General features: G+C 58.1%; 1 protein-coding gene across 1 annotated transcript; it reads left to right on the top strand.

Moving 5' to 3' along the window:
* LOC309665298 (NUT family member 2G-like) lies at nucleotides 1-24,664 on the top strand (the record flags this gene model as incomplete). Its single annotated transcript, XM_082478936.1, has 7 exons — nucleotides 1-4; nucleotides 577-1,013; nucleotides 19,506-19,783; nucleotides 20,737-20,839; nucleotides 22,789-22,833; nucleotides 23,232-23,348; nucleotides 23,870-24,664. The coding sequence occupies 7 exons, from the start codon at nucleotides 1-3 to the stop codon at nucleotides 24,662-24,664; spliced, it is 1,779 nt and encodes a 592-aa protein (XP_082335062.1).
* Between the last annotated feature and the right edge of the window lie 2,915 nt (nucleotides 24,665-27,579).

Here is a 27,579-nt window from a genome sequence, read left to right as displayed (position 1 = left end):
ATGGGTTTGTATCGGGATTCCATTAGAGAGATATTTTCCAGCATTTTGTTTTGTTTTGTGAGGCTAGGAAAGAAAGAGGGGATTTATACTGAGCATCAGGAAAAGGAGGACTGAGGAGGAGGTGGGGCCCTAATATTTTACACAATACCTGTCCACAAAGGGCCTTTGGGTGCCTAGAACTTACCTTGGAGAAGGTCCCTACCTGCTAGTACGCCGGCTGAGGGGCATTTCTCACAGAGCGGATGTCCACCCAGTTCCAGGTCTTAGGAGACAGCCTGTGAGGCTTAGGTGCCAGGGGGTGCCTTAGGGAGGCTCTCCAAGTCAGTGCTTGCTGAGGCGATTTCTTCTCGGCAGACAGGGGTCAGGGACCTTGGTGGATGGGCGCGGGGTCACCAGTGGAATAATTCTCAACTGGAGGTCAGGGCATGAAAATCACTTGAAGACAATTGCACGCTGCACAGTTTCCCTTGCCAAGTGTCCCTCACCTGTGGAGATTTACACTCTGATGCCACAGAAAGCCTCAGTCCCACTTGCCCATTCTCCTCCTCCATTCACTCCTTTCCTTTGCCTCAACAGGATGTCCAGTGCTGGGAACGGATGTGACCATGAACCCCGGTGCCTCCTTGTCTACTTTCACGGCAGTGCCCTTCCCTCCACCCATTCCTGGCGCCCAGCACCGGCCACCCTGGCAGCAGCACCTGCCACGTCCCATCACCCCAGCATTCCCTCCTGGCAGCAGCCTGCTGCTGCCAGCTTTCACCAGGACGCCTTTGGTGGCTAATGGTGGCCGTGGCCCCAGTGCCCCTGGGGCTTGCAACCTCACTGTCCAAGTCAGGTCAAAAGGGAGGACAGTGGAGGCCCCCCAGACTCAGACCTTTGTCGTTGCTCAGGCCCTCCTCAACTGGAGCGCTCCAGGGGCCCTTAGCAGGAGTGCTGAATGTCCTGCACCCGTATTCTTAGCAACCCCTGTGATGGGGACCGTTGTGACTGCTCCAGCTGTTGGAGGAAGTCAGGCTGGCAAGGGAGGCTGGACCCCAGGCTTTCCTCCTCAAGCTCCACCACCAGCTGCCCAGCTGGCCCCTATCATTCGCCCAGTGAAGTCTGGGCCATGGCCACATGGCACTTCCAGGGAGGGCCGCCTGGCCACCAACCAGTCCAACGCCTCGCAGGATGGCTCCTCTAACACCCAGAGCGAGTACAGTAACTTCGTACGTAGGCAGCACATCAAGCCCCTGGCCCGGAGACACCTTCGCCTGAGTCCTGATGCAGAAGCTTTTTCCTGCTTTCTCATGTGAGTGAACGCTCAGGGGGTCCTGAGCTTATGGGAGCTTTTAGATAAAGAGGAACTGGGGATGGACTCGCACGTTAGGTTTCTAGGGCTACTGGAAGGAAGGTGTGAGGGCGATGTCCATGCTATGAGAGGGCACATTGTCGGTCACATGGGTGGGCCTGCCAGTCCGTGATATCAGGACTGAAATGTGCCCTATCTCAACGGGCCCCACCACCCTGTGAGTCTGGCCAGCTTGCTCTTCCATGATTCTCATGGTAATATGGACTGAAGACTTGCAGTCAGAGAGGGTCGTGGTGTAAGGTGAGGAGCCAAGGAGTGGATGCCGCACTCTCCTGTGGTGCCGTGTCCTTCATACAGGACTTGAGTGTACATGGCCAGGGGAGGTCACTTCAGAGGAGGGGGAGGAGCACGGGGCCCAGGAGAGCGCTTTATGCATGCCTCCACTTCGTTGTGGAGAATTCCACTAGGAACAGGGTGATGGTAGAGCTCTCCTAAGGGCGTGGGCTCTCTCCCACTAGAGTTGTGAGCCTGGCAAGCCTTTCCATCCTAAACCTCCGGACCCTCGTAAAAAGGGGACAATTACACTTCACTCAGAGGACTGTGCCGAAGAGTCCTTGGGCTAATCTATGAAGTGTTAGCAGATTGCTTGGCACATGCCACGCCTCATTGATGATGATGATTTTTCTGATGAAAATGCAGCCTTGAGGAGGAAAAGAGCTCCCCAAGGCACAATGTCCCAGCTCTAGCCTGGGAGTGGGTGGTCGTCCTTGAGTGAGTGTGAGGCGGTGACAGCAGTGGCCGGGAAGGCTTGTCTTTGCCCTCCCAGACGCCCGCCTCTCACCCTCCTGTTGCTCAGTCATTCTGGGTTGAGTGATGTGTGGTCCACATGGGCGGGTGGGGTCAGGCAGGTGGGGGCTGGGCTGGGCCGGGAGACTGACCCCGAGGGCTTACAGCTCAGTGCTTCGATCCGTGGACCGTCTGAATCCCACCGTGCTGCTGGAGGAGGGACTGCGGAGGGCCGTGCAGGAATGGCGGCGCTTGAGCAACCTTGACCGGATGATCTACTACGACAGGGCGGAAAAGTGAGTCAGCGTCCTGGGCCCAGGGGCTGCGTGGAGGGTGAGGCGAGTGGGTGAGGGCAGGGTCTGGCCGTGGCGGTGCTCATCAGAGAGGACAGAGGAGAAGGGCTGTCACCCAGCACAGGGGCCCCGCAGCCCAGGGGCCCTACTGTCCTCCAGAAACCCCTCCCTCACCTTGAGAGTTTGAGACTTCTGTCCTTCCTCCACCAGGAGCTCTGCCCTCCCCTGATTTTGACCTACCCTTGCCTTGACATGAAGGTCTCAGGACGGGGCAGGGTGAAGCTGTGAGTCCAGTAGGGGTCCCACTCCGGCCATATGGGCTGGGCCGGGGAAAGAGCTCCACCCGCCAGCCTGCTGCTTCCTTAGTGGTGGGTGGCTGGCGGCCACTAACATGGATTTGGGACCACCTCTCCTCATGAAAAGTGCCCTGAGTGGGTACCCTAGCATCCCTGAAGAGGCTGGGGAAGCCAGCTGTCGTCGGCCCAAGGGTCTCCGGCCCTTCCAGTGTTTGCTCCATGGTAATCCCCTTGGTTTAAGAAACAAAAGCAAACAAACGAGCGCCTCTCAGAGGAAGGGAAGGCCTCTCCTCTAAGCTCAGCATCCACATCGTCCAGCCTCTCCTGGGCCCTGTCTCCAGGTCTATGTTGCAGGACTCTCAGTCCTACCCAGGGTCCTGGATTCGGGCAAGGGCCCCTGTGGGGAACACATGCCTGTTCCAGCCTCTGGCTGTCAGCCCTTCATGTGGTTCTGGATGGGGAGGGGGCATGAGGAGGGTGCCCCCTGGGTCAGCCATGTGTCCCGTTGACCTGGTTCAATTCAGCGACCTGGGTCTATGCTGTTGAATGCCCTCCAGTGCTGGTGAGGCAGGAAGGGTCCCAGATCTTGTTATCACTTCCAGGAGCAGCTCTCTGCTGTGGACAGCACCTCACAGGGCCTTGACGGCCCCAAGGCACATCCTGTCCCAGTGCCTCATTCTTGGCTGCCTTTGTTGGGCTCCAGAACCCAGGCCTTTTTCTCAGGGTGGCCTGTGCCTCCGTCACCCCCCAGGTTCATGGAATTTGCGGCCGAGGAGGAGATGCACATTCAGCATTTGCAGTGCATGCAGTGCGCGCAGGACCTGCCTCCTCCAGCCCCACCGAAGCTGGATCCTCGGGGGCCCCCAGCCCCGAAAGTGCACCTTCAGCCAGGCACCCAGGTTCCCACTGGAGCTGAAGGCACAGGTAACAGGGGCCTAGGGTTGGCCACCGTCCCCATGTGGATCCTTTTCTTTCAAGACAGGGGCATTGGTCTTTCAACCAAAACAGCCACCGAGGCGGGGTGTGGGGAGGTGGGGTCTCAGCTGCCCTTTGTCACTACGGGGTATTGACTTGGTCAGTTTTGTAACTCCTCTCACACCTCCCTGTCAAAGGACCCCACACGAAGTCTGCCTAAGAAGTGGGCTTGATGGGGAGACCCCTAGAAAATTGGAGGTTCCCCACTTCCTTACTTGTGACTCTCTTAGATGACCCCCTAACCTCCCCTCTCCAACTGTGCATGAGGCTTCAGATGGTCCTGACCCCTCCCACACCCACATCAACGTCCCCCAAACAATGCCCTCACCAACGTGCGCTCGGTGGTCAGGAGGTGGACCGGGAGTCCCTCACCTTCCTTCCCTTCCTCCTGCTCTGCCTCAGCCTGTGCTCCCAGGATGTCCGGCCCCAGGGCCCAGCCCTCGCACCCGAAGCCACACAGATCCCAGCGGACCCCGGAGCCCAAGGCGCCCAAGGAGATTCCCCCTGAGACTGTGAGGGAGTATGTGGACAGGATGGAGGCGCTGGTGGGGACCGTCCACTCAGCCAGAGGCAAGTCACATGCAGAATGTGGAAAGGACGGAAATGAGCTGAAGCAGGAAGAGGACGACACCTACTTGGACCCGTGTCTCTTGAGCTACATTGACGAGCTGCGTTCCCGGGAAGACTCTGTCACCAAGGTAGGCTGGGCCTGGAGCCTGGGGTCTACAAGATGCCAGGGCATGGAACTCTCAGCACCCAAGATCTGGGTTCTGCTCAGGCCGATGGGACTTAAGCTCAGCTCCTTGTTCCTGAGCCCGGTGTTAGGGGAGGTTTACGCAGATGTATGTGTGTATATGTTTGTGTCTGTGTGTATGCCTTTGTGTGTCTGTGTATGTGCATCTGTATATGTGCTCTTTTGTGTGTGACTGTGTATGTGCATGTTTGTGTGTGTGTGTGTGTGTGTGTGTGTGTGTGTGCTGACCATCCCCGCCTTGTGGAGGAGAGTGGGGGTGGGTCTCTGCTTTTCACTTTCCCTCCTGGTCTTCTTGTGTCACAGGCCACTCCTGGCCAAGGATGCTCACAGCCTCTTCTTTCTGTCCGAGGTGGAGGCAGTCATTCACCCTCGATTCCTGGCAGAATTGTTTTCCCCAGACCCACAGCTGGATCTCTTGGCCCATGCTGAGGAGCTGAAGCAGGAGGAAGGACTCAGCCCTGAAGAAGTGAGCCAGGGGAGGGAGAGGGACACTTAGGGAGCCAGGGGACTCCAGGGGAGGGGGGACCCCAGGTGATCCAGGGGACAGGGGAAACCAGGTGGCCCAGGGGAGCCAGCGGAGGGAGGGATTGCAGGTAGAACAGGGGAGACAAGGGACACCCAGGAAGACCAGGGCACGGAGGGACCCCAGTGAGCAGGGGAGAGGTAGGGCCCCAGAACAGGAGGCCCACATGGCTCTGTCCATCCCTTCCCTGCCTCGGAGGCCTGGCATGGGGAAGGGCCCTCTCTGGGGTGGGTGCAGCGCAGGGTGATAGGAAGGAGAGGATGGGGAGCCGGGAGCGGAGGGAAGGACACACAGCTGGGAATAAGGTGCAGGAGGATGGCAGGAATGCCACCGTGTCTGTATTTGGAGTCTAGTCCTGGGGTCACCCGTCCCCTCCTCCCCCCCAGGGCCATTGTCCCACTGCCCAGTGCTCCTCCTCTCACACGTGCGCGTGGAGCCGTCACTGTCCTCCTCCCTCCTACCAGCTGGTGCAGAAACAACTCCTGGTCTTGAAAGAGGACGAAGGTGGGCCGGCAGCCCCGAGCCACAGTGCACCCGGAATGGGCTCTAGTCCATCTGAGTCCCACGCTGTCCAAGGTGCCCAGAGGCACGACCAAGACCGCCATCGAGGGGTCAGTGATGAAGCCTGCCCACCAGAGATTGATGTTGAGGCTCTTCATAGGCCCATCCGAACAGACACTGGCCCGTTCGTGCTCAGAGTCTTTGTTCCCTGTCGAGGACGACAGGCTGGCAAGGGAGGCTGGACCCCAGGCTTTCCTCCTCAAGCTCCACCACCAGCTGCCCAGCTGGCCCCTATCATTCGCCCAGTGAACTCTGGGCCATGGCCACATGGCACTTCCAGGGAGGGCCGCCTGGCCACCAACCAGTCCAACGCCTCGCAGGATGGCTCCTCTAACCCCCAGAGAGAGTACAGTAACTTCCGCCATTGGCAGCGCTTCAAGCCCCTGGCCCGGAGACACTTTCGCCTGAGTCCTGATGCAGAAGCTTTTTCCTGCTTTCTCATGTGAGTGAACGCTCAGGGGGTCCTGAGCTTATGGGAGCTTTTAGATAAAGAGGAACTGGGGATGGACTCGCACGTTAGGTTTCTAGGGCTACTGGAAGGAAGGTGTGAGGGCGATGTCCATGCTATGAGAGAGCACATTGTCGGTCACATGGGTGGGCCTGCCAGTCCGTGACATCAGGACTGAAATGTTCCCTATCTCAACGGGCCCCACCACCCTGTGAGTCTGGCCAGCTTGCTCTTCCATGATTCTCATGGTAATATGGACTGAAGACTTGCAGTCAGAGAGGGTCGTGGTGTAAGGTGAGGAGCCAAGGAGTGGATGCCGCACTCTCCTGTGGTGCCGTGTCCTTCATACAGGACTTGAGTGTACATGGCCAGGGGAGGTCACTTCAGAGGAGGGGGAGGAGCACGGGGCCCAGGAGAGCGCTTTATGCATGCCTCCACTTCGTTGTGGAGAATTCCACTAGGAACAGGGTGATGGTAGAGCTCTCCTAAGGGCGTGGGCTCTCTCCCACTAGAGTTGTGAGCCTGGCAGGCATTTCCATCCTAAACCTCCGGTCCCTGGTAAAAAGGGGACAATTACACTTCACTCAGAGGACTGTGCCGAAGAGTCCTTGGGCTAATCTATGAAGTGTTAGCAGATTGCATGGCACATGCCATGCCTCATTGATGATGGTGATTTTTATGATGAAAATGCAGCCTTGAGGAGGAAAAGAGCTCCCCAAGGCACAATGTCCCAGCTCTAGTCTGGGAGTGGATGGTCGTCCTTGAGTGAGTGTGAGGCGGTGACAGCAGTGGCCGGGAAGGCTTGTCTTTGCCCTCCCAGACGCCCGCCTCTCACCCTCCTGTTGCTCAGTCATTCTGGGTTGAGTGATGTGTGGTCCACATGGGCGGGTGGGGTCAGGCAGGTGGGGGCTGGGCTGGGCCGGGAGACTGACCCCGAGGGCTTACAGCCCAGTGCTTCGATCCGTGGCCCGCCTGAATCCCACCGTGCTGCTGGAGGAGGGACTGCGGAGGGCCGTGCAGGAATGGCGGCGCTTGAGCAACCTTGACCGGATGATCTACTACGACAGGGCGGAAAAGTGAGTCAGCGTCCTGGGCCCAGGGGCTGCGTGGAGGGTGAGGCGAGTGGGTGAGGGCAGGGTCTGGCCGTGGCGGTGCTCATCAGAGAGGACAGAGGAGAAGGGCTGTCACCCAGCACAGGGGCCCCGCAGCCCAGGGGCCCTACTGTCCCCCAGAAACCCCTCCCTCACCTTGAGAGTTTGAGACTTCTGTCCTTCCTCCACCAGGAGCTCTGCCCTCCCCTGATTTTGACCTACCCTTGCCTTGACATGAAGGTCTCAGGACGGGGCAGGGTGAAGCTGTGAGTCCAGTAGGGGTCCCACTCCGGCCATATGGGCTGGGCCGGGGAAAGAGCTCCACCCGCCAGCCTGCTGCTTCCTTAGTGGTGGGTGGCTGGCGGCCACTAACATAGATTTGGGACCACCTCTCCTCATGAAAAGTGCCCTGAGTGGGTACCCTGGCGTCCCTGAAGAGGCTGGGGAAGCCAGCTGTCGTCGGCCCAAGGGTCTCCGGCCCTTCCAGTGTTTGCTCCATGGTAATCCCCTTGGTTTAAGAAACAAAAGCAAACAAACGAGCGCCTCTCAGAGGAAGGGAAGGCCTCTCCTCTAAGCTCAGCATCCACATCGTCCAGCCTCTCCTGGGCCCTGTCTCCAGGTCTATGTTGCAGGACTCTCAGTCCTAGCCCAGGGTCCTGGATTCGGGCACGGACCCCTGTGGGGAACACATGCCTGTTCCAGCCTCTGGCTGTCAGCCCTTCATGTGGTTCTGGATGGGGACGGGGGCATGAGGAGGGTGCCCCCTGGGTCAGCCATGTGTCCCGTTGACCTGGTTCAATTCAGCGACCTGGGTCTATGCTGTTGAATGCCCTCCAGTGCTGGTGAGGCAGGAAGGGTCCCAGATCTTGTTATCACTTCCAGGAGCAGCTCTCTGCTGTGGACAGCACCTCACAGGGCCTTGACGGCCCCAAGGCACATCCTGTCCCAGTGCCTCATTCTTGGCTGCCTTTGTTGGGCTCCAGAACCGAGGCCTTTTTCTCAGGGTGGCCTGTGCCTCCGTCACCCCCCAGGTTCATGGAATTTGCGGCCGAGGAGGAGATGCACATTCAGCATTTGCAGTGCATGCAGTGCGCGCAGGACCTGCCTCCTCCAGCCCCACCGAAGCTGGATCCTCGGGGGCCCCCAGCCCCGAAAGTGCACCTTCAGCCAGGCACCCAGGTTCCCACTGGAGCTGAAGGCACAGGTAACAGGGGCCTAGGGTTGGCCACCGTCCCCATGTGGATCCTTTTCTTTCAAGACAGGGGCATTGGTCTTTCAACCAAAACAGCCACCGAGGCGGGGTGTGGGGAGGTGGGGTCTCAGCTGCCCTTTGTCACTACGGGGTATTGACTTGGTCAGTTTTGTAACTCCTCTCACACCTCCCTGTCAAAGGACCCCACACGAAGTCTGCCTAAGAAGTGGGCTTGATGGGGAGACCCCTAGAAAATTGGAGGTTCCCCACTTCCTTACTTGTGACTCTCTTAGATGACCCCCTAACCTCCCCTCTCCAACTGTGCATGAGGCTTCAGATGGTCCTGACCCCTCCCACACCCACATCAACGTCCCCCAAACAATGCCCTCACCAACGTGCGCTCGGTGGTCAGGAGGTGGACCGGGAGTCCCTCACCTTCCTTCCCTTCCTCCTGCTCTGCCTCAGCCTGTGCTCCCAGGATGTCCGGCCCCAGGGCCCAGCCCTCGCACCCGAAGCCACACAGATCCCAGCGGACCCCGGAGCCCAAGGCGCCCAAGGAGATTCCCCCTGAGACTGTGAGGGAGTATGTGGACAGGATGGAGGCGCTGGTGGGGACCGTCCACTCAGCCAGAGGCAAGTCATATGCAGAATGTGGAAAGGACGGAAATGAGCTGAAGCAGGAAGAGGACGACACCTACTTGGACCCGTGTCTCTTGAGCTACATTGACGAGCTGCGTTCCCGGGAAGACTCTGTCACCAAGGTAGGCTGGGCCTGGAGCCTGGGGTCTACAAGATGCCAGGGCATGGAACTCTCAGCACCCAAGATCTGGGTTCTGCTCAGGCCGATGGGACTTAAGCTCAGCTCCTTGTTCCTGAGCCCGGTGTTAGGGGAGGTTTACGCAGATGTATGTGTGTATATGTTTGTGTCTGTGTGTATGCCTTTGTGTGTCTGTGTATGTGCATCTCTATATGTGCTCTTTTGTGTGTGACTGTGTATGTGCATGTTTGTGTGTGTGTGTGTGTGTGTGTGTGTGTGTGTGTGTGTGTGTGTGTGCTGACCATCCCCGCCTTGTGGAGGAGAGTGGGGGTGGGTCTCTGCTTTTCACTTTCCCTCCTGGTCTTCTTGTGTCACAGGCCACTCCTGGCCAAGGATGCTCACAGCCTCTTCTTTCTGTCCGAGGTGGAGGCAGTCATTCACCCTCGATTCCTGGCAGAATTGTTTTCCCCAGACCCACAGCTGGATCTCTTGGCCCTTGCTGAGGAGCTGAAGCAGGAGGAAGGACTCAGCCCTGAAGAAGTGAGCCAGGGGAGGGAGAGGGACACTTAGGGAGCCAGGGGACTCCAGGGGAGGGGGGACCCCAGGTGATCCAGGGGACAGGGGAAACCAGGTGGCCCAGGGGAGCCAGCGGAGGGAGGGATCGCAGGGAGAACAGGGGAGACAAGGGACACCCAGGAAGACCAGGGCACGGAGGGACCCCAGTGAACAGGGGAGAGGTAGGGCCCCAGAACAGGAGGCCCACATGGCTCTGTCCATCCCTTCCCTGCCTCGGAGGCCTGGCATGGGGAAGGGCCCTCTCTGGGGTGGGTGCAGCGCAGGGTGATAGGAAGGAGAGGATGGGGAGCCGGGAGCGGAGGGAAGGACACACAGCTGGGAATAAGGTGCAGGAGGATGGCAGGAATGCCACCGTGTCTGTATTTGGAGTCTAGTCCTGGGGTCACCCGTCCCCTCCTCCCCCCCAGGGCCATTGTCCCACTGCCCAGTGCTCCTCCTCTCACACGTGCGCATGGAGCCGTCACTGTCCTCCTCCCTCCTACCAGCTGGTGCAGAAACAACTCCTGGACTTGAAAGAGGACGAAGGTGGGCCGGCAGCCCCGAGCCACAGTGCACCCGGAATGGGCTCAAGTCCATCTGAGTCCCACGCCGGCCAAGATGCCCAGAGGCACGATCAAGACCGCCATCGAGGGGTCAGTGATGAAGCCTGCCCACCAGAGATTGATGTTGAGGCTCTTCATAGGCCCATCCGAACAGACACTGGCCCGTTCGTGCTCAGAGTCTTTGTTCCCTGTCGAGGACGACAGGCTGGCAAGGGAGGCTGGACCCCAGGCTTTCCTCCTCAAGCTCCACCACCAGCTGCCCAGCTGGCCCCTATCATTCGCCCAGTGAACTCTGGGCCATGGCCACATGGCACTTCCAGGGAGGGCCGCCTGGCCACCAACCAGTCCAACGCCTCGCAGGATGGCTCCTCTAACCCCGAGAGAGTACAGTAACTTCCGCCATTGGCAGCGCTTCAAGCCCCTGGCCCGGAGACACTTTCGCCTGAGTCCTGATGCAGAAGCTTTTTCCTGCTTTCTCATGTGAGTGAACGCTCAGGGGGTCCTGAGCTTATGGGAGCTTTTAGATAAAGAGGAACTGGGGATGGACTCGCACGTTAGGTTTCTAGGGCTACTGGAAGGAAGGTGTGAGGGCGATGTCCATGCTATGAGAGGGCACATTGTCGGTCACATGGGTGGGCCTGCCAGTCCGTGACATCAGGACTGAAATGTTCCCTATCTCAACGGGCCCCACCACCCTGTGAGTCTGGCCAGCTTGCTCTTCCATGATTCTCATGGTAATATGGACTGAAGACTTGCAGTCAGAGAGGGTCGTGGTGTAAGGTGAGGAGCCAAGGAGTGGATGCCGCACTCTCCTGTGGTGCCGTGTCCTTCATACAGGACTTGAGTGTACATGGCCAGGGGAGGTCACTTCAGAGGAGGGGGAGGAGCACGGGGCCCAGGAGAGCGCTTTATGCATGCCTCCACTTCGTTGTGGAGAATTCCACTAGGAACAGGGTGATGGTAGAGCTCTCCTAAGGGCGTGGGCTCTCTCCCACTAGAGTTGTGAGCCTGGCAGGCATTTCCATCCTAAACCTCCGGTCCCTGGTAGAAAGGGGACAATTACACTTCACTCAGAGGACTGTGCCGAAGAGTCCTTGGGCTAATCTATGAAGTGTTAGCAGATTGCATGGCACATGCCATGCCTCATTGATGATGGTGATTTTTATGATGAAAATGCAGCCTTGAGGAGGAAAAGAGCTCCCCAAGGCACAATGTCCCAGCTCTAGTCTGGGAGTGGATGGTCGTCCTTGAGTGAGTGTGAGGCGGTGACAGCAGTGGCCGGGAAGGCTTGTCTTTGCCCTCCCAGACGCCCGCCTCTCACCCTCCTGTTGCTCAGTCATTCTGGGTTGAGTGATGTGTGGTCCACATGGGCGGGTGGGGTCAGGCAGGTGGGGGCTGGGCTGGGCCGGGAGACTGACCCCGAGTGCTTACAGCCCAGTGCTTCGATCCGTGGCCCGCCTGAATCCCACCGTGCTGCTGGAGGAGGGACTGCGGAGGGCCATGCAGGAATGGCGGCGCTTGAGCAACCTTGACCGGATGATCTACTACGACAGGGCGGAAAAGTGAGTCAGAGTCCTGGGCCCAGGGGCTGCGTGGAGGGTGAGGCGAGTGGGTGAGGGCAGGGTCTGGCCGTGGGGGTGCGCATCAGAGAGGACAGAGGAGAAGGGCTGTCACCCAGCACAGGGGCCCCGCAGCCCAGGGGCCCTACTGTCCTCCAGAAACCCCTCCCTCACCTTGAGAGTTTGAGACTTCTGTCCTTCCTCCACCAGGAGCTCTGCCCTCCCCTGATTTTGACCTACCCTTGCCTTGACATGAAGGTCTCAGGACGGGGCAGGGTGAAGCTGTGAGTCCAGTAGGGGTCCCACTCCGGCCATATGGGCTGGGCCGGGGAAAGAGCTCCACCCGCCAGCCTGCTGCTTCCTTAGTGGTGGGTGGCTGGCGGCCACTAACATAGATTTGGGACCACCTCTCCTCATGAAAAGTGCCCTGAGTGAGTACCCTGGCATCCTTGAAGAGGCTGGGGAAGCCAGCTGTCGTCGGCCCAAGGGTCTCCGGCCCTTCCAGTGTTTGCTCCATGGTAATCCCCTTGGTTTAAGAAACAAAAGCAAACAAACGAGCGCCTCTCAGAGGAAGGGAAGGCCTCTCCTCTAAGCTCAGCATCCACATCGTCCAGCCTCTCCTGGGCCCTGTCTCCAGGTCTATGTTGCAGGACTCTCAGTCCTAGCCCAGGGTCCTGGATTCGGGCAAGGACCCCTGTGGGGAACACATGCCTGTTCCAGCCTCTGGCTGTCAGCCCTTCATGTGGTTCTGGATGGGGACGGGGGCATGAGGAGGGTGCCCCCTGGGTCAGCCATGTGTCCCGTTGACCTGGTTCAATTCAGCGACCTGGGTCTATGCTGTTGAATGCCCTCCAGTGCTGGTGAGGCAGGAAGGGTCCCAGATCTTGTTATCACTTCCAGGAGCAGCTCTCTGCTGTGGACAGCACCTCACAGGGCCTTGACGGCCCCAAGGCACATCCTGTCCCAGTGCCTCATTCTTGGCTGCCTTTGTTGGGCTCCAGAACCGAGGCCTTTTTCTCAGGGTGGCCTGTGCCTCCGTCACCCCCCAGGTTCATGGAATTTGCGGCCGAGGAGGAGATGCACATTCAGCATTTGCAGTGCATGCAGTGCGCGCAGGACCTGCCTCCTCCAGCCCCACCGAAGCTGGATCCTCGGGGGCCCCCAGCCCCGAAAGTGCACCTTCAGCCAGGCACCCAGGTTCCCACTGGAGCTGAAGGCACAGGTAACAGGGGCCTAGGGTTGGCCACCGTCCCCATGTGGATCCTTTTCTTTCAAGACAGGGGCATTGGTCTTTCAACCAAAACAGCCACCGAGGCGGGGTGTGGGGAGGTGGGGTCTCAGCTGCCCTTTGTCACTACGGGGTATTGACTTGGTCAGTTTTGTAACTCCTCTCACACCTCCCTGTCAAAGGACCCCACACGAAGTCTGCCTAAGAAGTGGGCTTGATGGGGAGACCCCTAGAAAATTGGAGGTTCCCCACTTCCTTACTTGTGACTCTCTTAGATGACCCCCTAACCTCCCCTCTCCAACTGTGCATGAGGCTTCAGATGGTCCTGACCCCTCCCACACCCACATCAACGTCCCCCAAACAATGCCCTCACCAACGTGCGCTCGGTGGTCAGGAGGTGGACCGGGAGTCCCTCACCTTCCTTCCCTTCCTCCTGCTCTGCCTCAGCCTGTGCTCCCAGGATGTCCGGCCCCAGGGCCCAGCCCTCGCACCCGAAGCCACACAGATCCCAGCGGACCCCGGAGCCCAAGGCGCCCAAGGAGATTCCCCCTGAGACTGTGAGGGAGTATGTGGACAGGATGGAGGCGCTGGTGGGGACCGTCCACTCAGCCAGAGGCAAGTCACATGCAGAATGTGGAAAGGACGGAAATGAGCTGAAGCAGGAAGAGGACGACACCTACTTGGACCCGTGTCTCTTGAGCTACATTGACGAGCTGCGTTCCCGGGAAGACTCTGTCACCAAGGTAGGCTGGGCCTGGAGCCTGGGGTCTACAAGATGCCAGGGCATGGAACTCTCAGCACCCAAGATCTGGGTTCTGCTCAGGCCGATGGGACTTAAGCTCAGCTCCTTGTTCCTGAGCCCGGTGTTAGGGGAGGTTTACGCAGATGTATGTGTGTATATGTTTGTGTCTGTGTGTATGCCTTTGTGTGTCTGTGTATGTGCATCTGTATATGTGCTCTTTTGTGTGTGACTGCGTATGTGCATGTGTGAGTGTGTGTGTGTGTGCTGACCATCCCCGCCTTGTGGAGGAGAGTGGGGGTGGGTCTCTGCTTTTCACTTTCCCTCCTGGTCTTCTTGTGTCACAGGCCACTCCTGGCCAAGGATGCTCACAGCCTCTTCTTTCTGTCCGAGGTGGAGAAAATCATTCAACCTCGATTCCTGGCAGAATTGTTTTCCCCAGACCCACAGCTGGATCTCTTGGCCCTTGCTGAGGAGCTGAAGCAGGAGGAAGGACTCAGCCCTGAAGAAGTGAGCCAGGGGAGGGAGAGGGACACTTAGGGAGCCAGGGGACTCCAGGGGAGGGGGGACCCCAGGTGATCCAGGGGACAGGGGAAACCAGGTGGCCCAGGGGAACCAGAGGAGGGGGGGATCGCAGGTAGAACAGGGGAGACAAGGGACACCCAGGAAGGCCAGGGCACGGAGGGACCCCAGTGAGCAGGGGAGAGGTAGAGCCCCAGAACAGGAGGCCCACATGGCTCTGTCCATCCCTTCCCTGCCTCGGAGGCCTGGCATGGGGAAGGGCCCTCTCTGGGGTGGGTGCAGCGCAAGGTGATAGGAAGGAGAGGATGGGGAGCCGGGAGCGGAGGGAAGGACACACAGCTGGGAATAAGGTGCAGGAGGATGGCAGGAATGCCACCGTGTCTGTATTTGGAGTCTAGTCCTGGGGTCACCCGTCCCCTCCTCCCCCCCAGGGCCATTGTCCCACTGCCCAGTGCTCCTCCTCTCACTCGTGCGCGTGGAGCCGTCACGGTCCTCCTCCCTCCTACCAGCTGGTGCAGAAACAACTCCTGGACTTGAAAGAGGACGAAGGTGGGCCGGGAGCCCCGAGCCACAGTGCACCCGGAATGGGCTCAAGTCCATCTGAGTCCCACGCCGGCCAAGATGCCCAGAGGCACGACCAAGACCGCCATCTAGGGGTCAGTGATGAAGCCTGCCCACCAGAGATTGATGTTGAGGCTCTTCATAGGCCCATCCGAACAGACACTGGCCCGTTCGTGCTCAGAGTCTTTGTTCCCTGTCGAGGACGTCAGGCTGGCAAGGGAGGCTGGACCCCAGGCTTTCCTCCTCACGCTCCACCACCAGCTGCCCACCTGGCCCCTATCATTCGCCCAGTGAACTCTGGGCCATGGCCACATGGCACTTCCAGGGAGGGCCGCCTGGCCACCAACCAGTCCAACGCCTCGCAAGATGGCTCCTCTAACCCCCAGAGAGAGTACAGTAACTTCCGCCATTGGCAGCGCTTCAAGCCCCTGGCCCGGAGACACTTTCGCCTGAGTCCTGATGCAGAAGCTTTTTCCTGCTTTCTCATGTGAGTGAATGCTCAGGGGGTCCTGAGCTTATGGGAGCTTTTAGATAAAGAGGAACTGGGGATGGACTCGCACGTTAGGTTTCTAGGGATACTAGAAGGAAGGTGTGAGGGCGATGTCCATGCTATGAGAGGGCACATTGTCGGTCACATGGGTGGGCCTGCCAGTCCGTGATATCAGGACTGAAATGTTCCCTATCTCAACGGGCCCCACCACCCTGTGAGTCTGGCCAGCTTGCTCTTCCATGATTCTCATGGTAATATGGACTGAAGACTTGCAGTCAGAGAGGGTTGTGGTGTAAGGTGAGGAGCCAAGGAGTGGATGCCGCACTCTCCTGTGGTGCCGTGTCCTTCATACAGGACTTGAGTGTACATGGCCAGGGGAGGTCACTTCAGAGGAGGGAGAGGAGCGCGGGGCCCAGGAGAGCGCTTTATGCATGCCTCCACTTCGTTGTGGAGAATTCCACTAGGAACAGGGTGATGGTAGAGCTCTCCTAAGGGCGTGGGCTCTCTCCCACTAGAGTTGTGAGCCTGGCAGGCATTTCCATCCTAAACCTCCGGTCCCTGGTAAAAAGGGGACAATTACACTTCACTCAGAGGACTGTGCCGAAGAGTCCTTGGGCTAATCTATGAAGTGTTAGCAGATTGCATGGCACATGCCATGCCTCATTGATGATGGTGATTTTTATGATGAAAATGCAGCCTTGAGGAGGAAAAGAGCTCCCCAAGGCACAATGTCCCAGCTCTAGTCTGGGAGTGGATGGTCGTCCTTGAGTGAGTGTGAGGCGGTGACAGCAGTGGCCGGGAAGGCTTGTCTTTGCCCTCCCAGACGCCCGCCTCTCACCCTCCTGTTGCTCAGTCATTCTGGGTTGAGTGATGTGTGGTCCACATGGGCGGGTGGGGTCAGGCAGGTGGGGGCTGGGCTGGGCCGGGAGACTGACCCCGAGTGCTTACAGCCCAGTGCTTCGATCCGTGGCCCGCCTGAATCCCACCGTGCTGCTGGAGGAGGGACTGCGGAGGGCCATGCAGGAATGGCGGCGCTTGAGCAACCTTGACCGGATGATCTACTACGACAGGGCGGAAAAGTGAGTCAGAGTCCTGGGCCCAGGGGCTGCGTGGAGGGTGAGGCGAGTGGGTGAGGGCAGGGTCTGGCCGTGGGGGTGCTCATCAGAGAGGACAGAGGAGAAGGGCTGTCACCCAGCACAGGGGCCCCGCAGCCCAGGGGCCCTACTGTCCCCCAGAAACCCCTCCCTCACCTTGAGAGTTTGAGACTTCTGTCCTTCCTCCACCAGGAGCTCTGCCCTCCCCTGATTTTGACCTACCCTTGCTTTGACATGAAGGTCTCAGGACGGGGCAGGGTGAAGCTGTGAGTCCAGTAGGGGTCCAACTCCGGCCATATGGGCTGGGCCGGGGAAAGAGCTCCACCCGCCAGCCTGCTGCTTCCTTAGTGGTGGGTGGCTGGCGGCCACTAACATAGATTTGGGACCACCTCTCCTCATGAAAAGTGCCCTGAGTGGGTACCCTGGCATCCCTGAAGAGGCTGGGGAAGCCAGCTGTCGTCGGCCCAAGGGTCTCCGGCCCTTCCAGTGTTTGCTCCATGGTAATCCCTTGGTTTAAGAAACAAAAGCAAACAAACGAGCGCCTCTCAGAGGAAGGGAAGGCCTCTCATCTAAGCTCAGCATCCACATCGTCCAGCCTCTCCTGGGCCCTGTCTCCAGGTCTATGTTCCAGGAGGCTCAGTCCTAGCCCAGGGTCCTGGATTCGGGGCAAGGACCCCTGTGGGGAGCACATGGCCTGTTCCAGCCTCTGGCTGTCAGCCCTTCATGTGGTTCTGGATGGGGACGGGGGCATGAGGAGGTTGCCCCCTGGGGTCAGCCATGTGTCCCGTTGACCTGGTTCAATTCAGCGACCTGGGTCTATGCTGTTGAATGCCTTCCAGTGCTGGTGAGGCAGGAAGGGTCCCCAGATCTTGTTATCACTTCCAGGAGCAGCTCTCTGCTGTGGACAGCACCTCACAGGGCCTTGACGGCCCCAAGGCACATCCTGTCCCAGTGCCTCATTCTTGGCTGCCTTTGTTGGGCTCCAGAACCCAGGCCTTTTTCTCAGGGTGGCCTGTGCCTCCGTCACCCCCCAGGTTCATGGAATTTGCGGCCGAGGAGGAGATGCACATTCAGCATTTGCAGTGCATGCAGTGCGCGCAGGACCTGCCTCCTCCAGCCCCACCGAAGCTGGATCCTCGGGGGGCCCCCAGCCCCGAAAGTGCACCTTCAGCCAGGCACCCAGGTTCCCACTGGAGCTGAAGGCACAGGTAACAGGGGACTAGGGTTGGCCACCGTCCCCATGTGGATCCTTTTCTTTCAAGACAGGGGCATTGGTCTTTCAACCAAAACAGCCACCGAGGCGGGGGTTGGGGGGTGGGGTCTCAGCTGCCCTTTGTCACTACGGGGTATTGACTTGGTCAGTTTTGTTACTCCTCTCACACCTCCCTGTCAAAGGACCCCACACTAAGTCTGCCTAACAAGTGGGCTTGATGGGGAGACCACTAGAAAATTGGAGGTTCCCCACTTCCTTACTTGTGACTCTCTTAGATGACCCCCTAACCTCCCCTCTCCAACTGTGCATGAGGCTTCAGATGGTCCTGACCCCTCCCACACCCACATCAACGTCCCCCAAACAATGCCCTCACCAACGTGCGCTCGGTGGTCAGGAGGTGGACCGGGAGTCCCTCACCTTCCTTCCCTTCCTCCTGCTCTGCCTCAGCCTGTGCTCCCAGGATGTCCGGCCCCAGGGCCGAGCCCTCGTACCCGAAGCCACACAGATCCCAGCGGACCCCGGTGCCCAAGGCGCCCAAGGAGATTCCCCATGAGACTGTGAGGGAGTATGTGGACAGGATGGAGGCGCTGGTGGGGCCCGTCCACTCAGCCAGAGGCAAGTCACATGCAGAGTGTGGAAAGGACGGAAATGAGCTGAAGCAGGAAGAGGACGACACCTACTTGGACCCGTGTCTCTTGAGCTACATTGACGAGCTGCGTTCCCGGGAAGACTCTGTCACCAAGGTAGGCTGGGCCTGGAGCCTGCGGTCTACAAGATGCCAGGGCATGGAACTCTCAGCACCCAAGATCTGCGTTCTGCTCAGGCCGATGGGACTTAAGCTCAGCTCCTTGTTCCTGAGCCCGGTGTTAGGGGAGGTTTACGCAGATGTATGTGTGTATATGTTTGTGTTTGTGTGTATGCCTTTGTGTGTCTGTGTATGTGCATCTGTATATGTGCCCTTTTGTGTGTGACTGTGTATGTGCGTGTGTGTGTGTGTGTGTGCTGACCATCCCCGCCTTGTGGAGGAGAGTTGGGGGGGGGGTCTCTGCTTTTCACTTTCCCTCCTGGTCTTCTTGTGTCACAGGCCACTCCTGGCCAAGGATGCTCATAACCTCTTCTTTCTGTCCGAGGTGGAGGCAGTCATTCACCCTCGATTCCTGGCAGAATTGTTTTCCCCAGACCCACAGCTGGATCTCTTGGCCCTTGCTGAGGAGCTGAAGCAGGAGGAAGGACTCAGCCCTGAAGAAGTGAGCCAGGGGAGGGAGAGGGACACTTAGGGAGCCAGGGGACTCCAGGGGAGGGGGGACCCCAGGTGATCCAGGGGACAGGGGAAACCAGGTGGCCCAGGGGAGCCAGAGGAGGGAGGGATCGCAGGGAGAACAGGGGAGACAAGGGACACCCAGGAAGACCAGGGCACGGAGGGACCCCAGTGAGCAGGGGAGAGGTAGGGCCCCAGAACAGGAGGCCCACATGGCTCTGTCCATCCCTTCCCTGCCTCGGAGGCCTGGCATGGGGAAGGGCCCTCTCTGGGGTGGGTGCAGCGCAGGGTGATAGGAAGGAGAGGATGGGGAGCCGGGAGCGGAGGGAAGGACACACAGCTGGGAATAAGGTGCAGGAGGATGGCAGGAATGCCACCGTGTCTGTATTTGGAGTCTAGTCCTGGGGTCCCCCGTCCCCTCCTCCCCCCCAGGGCCATTGTCCCACTGCCCAGTGCTCCTCCTCTCACACGTGCGCGTGGAGCTGTCACTGTCCTCCTCCCTCCTACCAGCTGGTGCAGAAACAACTCCTGGACGTGAAAGAGGAGGAAGGTGGGCCGGCAGCCCCGAGCCACAGTGCACCCGGAATGGGCTCAAGTCCATCTGAGTCCCACGCCGGCCAAGATGCCCAGAGGCACGACCAAGACCGCCATGTAGGGGTCAGTGATGAAGCCTGCCCACCAGAGATTGATGTTGAGGCTCTCCATAGGCCCATCCGAACAGTGCTCAGAGACTTTGTTCCCTGTCGAGGACGTCAGGCTGGCAAGGGAGGCTGGACCCCAGGCTTTCCTCCTCAAGCTCCACCACCAGCTGCCCAGCTGGCCCCTATCGTTCGCCCAGTGAACTCTGGGCCATGGCCACATGGCACTTCCAGGGAGGGCCGCCTGGCCACCAACCAGTCCAACGCCTTGCAGGATGGCTCCTCTAACCCCCAGAGAGAGTACAGTAACTTCCGCCGTTGGCAGCGCTTCAAGCCCCTGGCCCGGAGACACTTTCGCCTGAGTCCTGATGCAGAAGCTTTTTCCTGCTTTCTCATGTGAGTGAACGCTCAGGGGGTCCTGAGCTTATGGGAGCTTTTAGATAAAGAGGAACTGGGGATGGACTCGCACGTTAGGTTTCTAGGGATACTGGAAGGAAGGTGTGAGGGCGATGTCCATGCTATGAGAGGGCACATTGTCGGTCACATGGGTGGGCCTGCCAGTCCGTGACATCAGGACTGAAATGTGCCCTATCTCAACTGGCCCCACCACCCTGTGAGTCTGGCCAGCTTGCTCTTCCATGATCCTCATGGTAATATGGACTGCAGACTTGCAGTCACAGAGGGTCGTGGTGTAAGGGGAGGAGCCATGGAGTGGATGCCGCACTCTCCTGTGGTGCCGTGTCCTTCATACAGGACTTGACTGTCCATGACCAGTGGAGGTCACTTCAGAGGAGCGGGAGGAGCGCGGGGCCCAGGAGAGCGCTTTATGCATGCCTCCACTTCGTTGTGGAGAATTCCACTAGGAACAGGGTGATGGTAGAGCTCTCCTAAGGGCGTGGGCTCTCTCCCACTAGAGTTGTGAGCCTGGCAGGCATTTCCATCCTAAACCTGCGGTCCCTGGTAAAAAGGGGACAATTACACTTCACTCAGAGGACTGTGCCGAAGAGTCCTTGGGCTAATCTATGAAGTGTGAGCAGATGGCTTGGCACATGCCATGCCTCATTGATGATGGTGATTTTTATGATGAAAATGCAGCCTTGAGGAGGAAAAGAGCTCCCCAAGGCACAATGTCCCAGCTCTAGCCTGGGAGTGGATGGTCATCCTTGAGTGAGTGTGAGGCGGTGACAGCAGTGGCCGGGAAGGCTTGTCTTTGCCCTCCCAGACGCCCGCCTCTCACCCTCCTGTTGCTCAGTCATTCTGGGTTGAGTGATGTGTGGTCCACTTGGGCGGGTGGGGTCAGGCAGGTGGGGGCTGGGCTGGGCCCGGAGACTGACCCCGAGGGCTTACAGCCCAGTGCTTCGATCCGTGGCCCGCCTGAATCCCACCGTGCTGCTGGAGGAGGGACTGCGGAGGGCCGTGCAGGAATGGCGGCGCTTGAGCAACCTTGACCGGATGATCTACTACGACAGGGCGGAAAAGTGAGTCAGCGTCCTGGGCCCAGGGGCTGCGTGGAGGGTGAGGCGAGTGGGTGAGGGCAGGGTCTGGCCGTGGGGGTGCGCATCAGAGAGGACAGAGGAGAAGGGCTGTCACCCAGCACAGGGGCCCCGCAGCCCAGTGGCCCTACTGTCCTCCAGAAACCCATCCCTCACCTTGAGAGTTTGAGACTTCTGTCCTTCCTCCACCAGGAGCTCTGCCCTCCCCTGATTTTGACCTACCCTTGCCTTGACATGAAGGTCTCAGGACGGGGCAGGGTGAAACTGTGAGTCCAGTAGGGGTCCCACTCCGGCCATATGGGCTGGGCCGGGGAAAGAGCTCCACCCGCCAGCCTGCTGCTTCCTTAGTGGTGGGTGGCTGGCGGCCACTAACATAGAGTTGGGACCACCTCTCCTCATGAAAAGTGCCCTGAGTGGGTACCCTGGCATCCCTGAAGAGGCTGGGGAAGCCAGCTGTCGTCGGCCCAAGGGTCTCCGGCCCTTCCAGTGTTTGCTCCATGGTAATCCCCTTGGTTTAAGAAACAAAAGCAAACAAACGAGCGCCTCTCAGAGGAAGGGAAGGCCTCTCGTCTAAGCTCAGCATCCACATCGTCCAGCCTCTCCTGGGCCCTGTCTCCAGGTCTATGTTGCAGGACTCTCAGTCCTAGCTCAGTGTCCTGGATTCGGTCAGGGACCCCTGTGGGGAACACATGCCTGTTCCAGCCTCTGGCTGTCAGCCCTTCATGTGGTTCTGGACGGGGACGGGGGCATGAGGAGGGTGCCCCCTGGGTCAGCCATGTGTCCCGTTGACCTGGTTCAATTCAGCGACCTGGGTCTATGCTGTTGAATGCCTTCCAGTGCTGGTGAGGCAGGAAGTGTCCCAGATCTTGTTATCACTTCCAGGAGCAGCTCTCTGCTGTGGACAGCACCTCACAGGGCCTTGACGGCCCCAAGGCACATCCTGTCCCAGTGCCTCATTCTTGGCTGCCTTTGTTGGGCTCCAGAACCCAGGCCTTTTTCTCAGGGTGGCCTTTGCCTCCGTCACCCCCCAGGTTCATGGAATTTGTGGCCGAGGAGGAGATGCACATTCAGCATTTGCAGTGGATGCAGTGCGCGCAGGACCTCCCTCCTCCAGCCCCACCGAAGCTGGATCCTCGGGGGCCCGCAGCCCCGAAAGTGAGCCTTCAGCCAGGCACCCAGGTTCCCACTGGAGCTGAAGGCACAGGTAACAGGGGCCTAGGGTTGGCCACCGTCCCCATGTGGATCCTTTTCTTTCAAGACAGGGGCATTGGTCTTTCAACCAAAACAGCCACCGAGGCGGGGGGTGGGGGGGTGGGGTCTCAGCTGCCCTTTGTCACTACGGGGTATTGACTTGGTCAGTTTTGTTACTCCTCTCACACCTCCCTGTCAAAGGACCCCACACTAAGTCTGCCTAACAAGTGGGCTTGATGGGGAGACCACTAGAAAATTGGAGGTTCCCCACTTCCTTACTTGTGACTCTCTTAGATGACCCCCTAACCTCCCCTCTCCAACTGTGCATGAGGCTTCAGATGGTCCTGACCCCTCCCACACCCACATCAACGTCCCCCAAACAATGCCCTCACCAACGTGCGCTCGGTGGTCAGGAGGTGGACCGGGAGTCCCTCACCTTCCTTCCCTTCCTCCTGCTCTGCCTCAGCCTGTGCTCCCAGGATGTCCGGCCCCAGGGCCGAGCCCTCGCACCCGAAGCCACACAGATCCCAGCGGACCCCGGTGCCCAAGGCGCCCAAGGAGATTCCCCATGAGACTGTGAGGGAGTATGTGGACAGGATGGAGGCGCTGGTGGGGCCCGTCCACTCAGCCAGAGGCAAGTCACATGCAGAGTGTGGAAAGGACGGAAATGAGCTGAAGCAGGAAGAGGACGACACCTACTTGGACCCGTGTCTCTTGAGCTACATTGACGAGCTGCGTTCCCGGGAAGACTCTGTCACCAAGGTAGGCTGGGCCTGGAGCCTGCGGTCTACAAGATGCCAGGGCATGGAACTCTCAGCACCCAAGATCTGCGTTCTGCTCAGGCCGATGGGACTTAAGCTCAGCTCCTTGTTCCTGAGCCCGGTGTTAGGGGAGGTTTACGCAGATGTATGTGTGTATATGTTTGTGTTTGTGTGTATGCCTTTGTGTGTCTGTGTATGTGCATCTGTATATGTGCTCTTTTGTGTGTGACTGTGTATGTGCATGTGTGTGTGTGTGTGTGTGTGTGTGTGTGCTGACCATCCCCGCCTTGTGGAGGAGAGTTGGGGGGGGGTCTCTGCTTTTCACTTTCCCTCCTGGTCTTCTTGTGTCACAGGCCACTCCTGGCCAAGGATGCTCACAGCCTCTTCTTTCTGTCCGAGGTGGAGGCAGTCATTCACCCTCGATTCCTGGCAGAATTGTTTTCCCCAGACCCACAGCTGGATCTCTTGGCCCTTGCTGAGGAGCTGAAGCAGGAGGAAGGACTCACCCCTGAAGAAGTGAGCCAGGGGAGGGAGAGGGACACTTAGGGAGCCAGGGGACTCCAGGGGAGGGGGGACCCCAGGTGATCCAGGGGACAGGGGAAACCAGGTGGCCCAGGGGAGCCAGAGGAGGGAGGGATCGCAGGGAGAACAGGGGAGATAAGGGACACCCAGGAAGACCAGGGCACGGAGGGACCCCAGTGAGCAGGGGAGAGGTAGGGCCCCAGAACAGGAGGCCCACATGGCTCTGTCCATCCCTTTCCTGCCTCGGAGGCCTGGCATGGGGAAGGGCCCTCTCTGGGGTGGGTGCAGCGCAGGGTGATAGGAAGGAGAGGATGGGGAGCCGGGAGCGGAGGGAAGGACACACAGCTGGGAATAAGGTGCAGGAGGATGGCAGGAATGCCACCGTGTCTGTATTTGGAGTCTAGTCCTGGGGTCCCCCGTCCCCTCCTCCCCCCCAGGGCCATTGTCCCACTGCCCAGTGCTCCTCCTCTCACACGTGCGCGTGGAGCTGTCACTGTCCTCCTCCCTCCTACCAGCTGGTGCAGAAACAACTCCTGGACTTGAAAGAGGACGAAGGTGGGCCGGCAGCCCCGAGCCACAGTGCACCCGGAATGGGCTCAAGTCCATCTGAGTCCCACGCTGGCCAAGGTGCCCAGAGGCACGACCAAGACCGCCATGTAGGGGTCAGTGATGAAGCCTGCCCACCAGAGACTGATGTTGAGGCTCTTCATAGGCCCATCAGAACAGACACTGGCCCGTTCGGGCCCAAAGTCTTTGTTCCCTCTCGAGGACGTCAGGAGGTCTCTTCATTCCGGGCCGGACGGCCCTCCCCTCCCCAGGGTCAAAGGCGCACTGGCCCTCTACTGGGACCCAGGGATGCGTCTGTTCTCAGAGAGGCGTCTCCTGTTCCGGAGGCCCGAGGGCCCAGGGACGCGTCCAGTGAGGACGAGAAGGCGATCCCCAGCCTGGCCTTCCTCTTTGCCTCTCCGCAGAGCCTGCCGCCTTGCGGGCTGTCCCAGACACCTGCCCCTGCCTCAGGCCTGGCCTCCCCTGGAGGTTGGGGGGCCCAGAGTGCTCCCCAGGCCCCCTCCCCTCAGAGAAGAGGCCCCAGCCCAGCTCCACCAGCCGTTCCCAAGTCGAGGAAGCGGGCTCTGTGTGGGCGCCCAGCCGCTGCTGAGAAGCTGCCCATCCCTGGGGCTGGCCACGGGGTCTCTGCGAGGCCAGCCTTGGCTCTGGGGCTGGCTCGCCCCTCACAGCCGAGAAAGAGAAAGCGTGACCCGTTTGTCACAGGGAAGAGGAGGAAGAAGAAGAGGAAGCTCTGCAGCCAGTAGGGAACAGCCGGGCCGGCCCTCCAGGGCGAGCCCCCCAGGGCGGCCCCCAGGGGAGCCTAGGGGCTCCTCCTCACCCCAGTGCTGATCCTGGAGGATGTGGGGGGTTAGGGAGGTGGGGGAGGTGGGTGTGGGCAGGACCTTCAGAGTGATGTATGAAAATGGTGAATAAAGATAGTTTTGGTGGGAAATGCTCTCAGGCCACTGTCATCTTCTTCGTGTGGAGCTGCTCCACAGAGAGCGATCCTGAGAGGAAGGAAGGGTGAGGGAGGTCACAGGAGCTATGGATCTACAGGTGGCCAAACCTTTCCTCCACATAGACAAGGACTCCTCAGGCTGCCCCTGGGAACGCACAGCTCTCACTTTCCCCAGGGACCCCCTCATCATCCCCTTCTCTAAAGCCTGCTTGGCTAGGGGCCTTCTGGGGCATCTGTAGCATCTTCTGCATCCCTGAACCGTCTGGGGAGGGAGGGCTGCTTTTGTGCCTCTCAGCCCTCTGGACACTAACCAGTTTCTAGGACGGAGCCTGGAGACGGCCCTTGTCTTTATGGAGCTGCTCTCTGCTTCCCTGAAGTGGCCAGGCGATGGCGCTGGGGTGACCCTCCGCTCCTCCAGGGTTTCCTGTGTGGGTGGCCTGACCAGACAGGAAAAGTCTTGGCCATGGGGACAGGACTGTCTGCCTCGTCATAGCGGGAGCGTTCTCTAGTCCCACTGGGATTGTTGCAATGTGGAGAGTGGTTGAGGCAGCTACCTCTTAATCCCAGTGAGGATGCAACGAGGGGAATGGGCGCGGGGAAATTCATGGGGCACCTGTTACAGGTGTGTCTAAGGGAAACGACAGTTGGGCCCCTTTGTGGAACTTGTGGGATTTCTGTGCAGCAGCATCTCGTTCAGCTGAGGGAGGAGGACCCATCTGGCTGTGGCTGTGGGGACTGGCCTTAGGGGCCTAGGGCTGTGCAAAGACACCCCAGAACTACTGTCCCTTCCCTTTCCACCCATGGCTGGACATGTGTGTGTATCGGTATCAACACTGATTTGTATTCCCATAGAAAACAGTTCCTCCTGACAAACTATGACCGAGTTTCACAAGAACAGCTTGCTCACAGGGGCAGCAGGGGTGGGGGAGAGGTGTCTGTGGCCCCAGATCTGGGTGGGAGCTGGGATCCATGCTGAGGAGTGTGGAGGCCTCAGTCACCGTCCTGCGGTTGCCGGCAGAGACTTTGAATCATCAGAGCAGGGGAAATGACCCGCTCATAAGGGTGAGACAAGCAAACAATGAGGGGCAGGGAGCAGACCCCTGCTGTTTCCCTGAACTGCCCCCCCTCGCAGCCTGCTTAGCCCCCGTCATGGCCTGTGCTGGCCCACCTCTGAAGCCCCTTCCTCCTAATGCACTCAGATGCTCTGATCCTTTGTGGACCCGTCCTCGGCCTCACCCCCCCCCTTCCCTGCTGGCCAAAGCCTCTTCTCCCGGTTCTGAGTTCTGATTCCTTCCCCAGGACCCAGGCGGGGGTTGGGACAGCAGAGACTCCCTAATTCTCCCTCCTCCTCCCTGAGATCTTGACAATCACCTTTGTATGTTTCTATGATTTTAACTACTGTAGCTACTTCATGTGAGTGGCTATGATATGTCCTTTGATGAGTGGCTTATTTCACTTAGCATAATGTCTTAGAGGTTTATCCATGTTGTAGCATGAGACATGGTTTCCTTTTATTTCAAGGAAGGAAATATTTCCTTGTGTTTATAGACCCCGTTATCCCTTCATCTGTTGATGGACATTTGGGTTTCTTCACGTCTTGGGTATTTTGGATAATGCTACGACGAATGCGGGTGTGCAAATATCTCTTTGAGATCCTGCCTTGAATTCTTTTGGATACATACCCAGAAGTGGGACTGCTGGATCACATGGTAGTTATATTTTTAATTTTTTGAGGAAACTTCATATTGTTTTCCGTAAGGGTTGTCCCATTTTACACCTCTCACCAACAATGAGAAAGATAGCCACCATCAAGAACTTGGTATATATCCATCTTATAAAAATGTTTATGCTTTTGGCAGAGCTGTAGATAATCAAAATTATGTATAATAACAATATTTTTGGTTATATATGGTGTCATGTAAATCATATTGCCTTTGGCTTCTTCTTTCAACATTCTTACTTTAAGAAAAATGGATATATTAGATGTTCTTTAATTTTTTAATTATTTATAATTTTGCATTGTATGCATACATTAAAAATAATTTATCAGTTCCCTCGTTGGTGAACTTTTATAAATTATAATGTGACAGGGTAATCAGTTCCAGAGGAAAAGTTTTTCCTTTCAGAACTTTGAGTATTTATTCCATCGAATATGGTTTTTGTTACTGTTTTTTTCAAATTATGCCATCAATACACTCTTTCAAGGTGGGTGATCAGTTTCCTTGCTAATTGTTTTTTGGAAGACTGTCTGTTGTCTTTTGTGTTCTCCAGTTTCTTGACCTGTGATTAGTTTCAGGTTAAAAAAATGTATCCTCCATGTGATCTATTTTGCTTCATTCACTGATAATACACATTCTTCATCTCATCTAGAACATAATATTATCGTTTTCATATGTTACTTCTACTCATTCTCTCCTGTCTCTACTTCTAGAACCCTGGATATATGTATATTAGACCATCTTATAGATTCTCTGTGTCTTCATCAGCTTGGACGGCTATAACAAAATGCCATAGACCTGGTGGCTTGAAAAACAGACGGTAATTTCTTAACAGTTCTGAAGGTTGGAAGTCCAAGATCAAGGTGCCATATTCAGTTCCTGGCGAGAGCTCTCTTCCTACTTTTCAGATGGTTGTCTTCTTACTGCGTCCTCACGTGGCAGAGAGAAAGAGGGATCTCTCTTGTGTCTTTTCTTTTAAGGGCACTAAACCCATTATGAAAGC

Source organism: Balaenoptera physalus (genome assembly GCF_965194825.1).
Source record: "Balaenoptera physalus genome assembly, contig: SUPER_7_unloc_4, whole genome shotgun sequence".
NCBI classification, from domain to species: Eukaryota; Metazoa; Chordata; class Mammalia; order Artiodactyla; family Balaenopteridae; genus Balaenoptera; species Balaenoptera physalus.
Note: the sequence above shows the minus strand (reverse complement) of the source record. Positions and strands in the feature narration are given on the sequence as shown.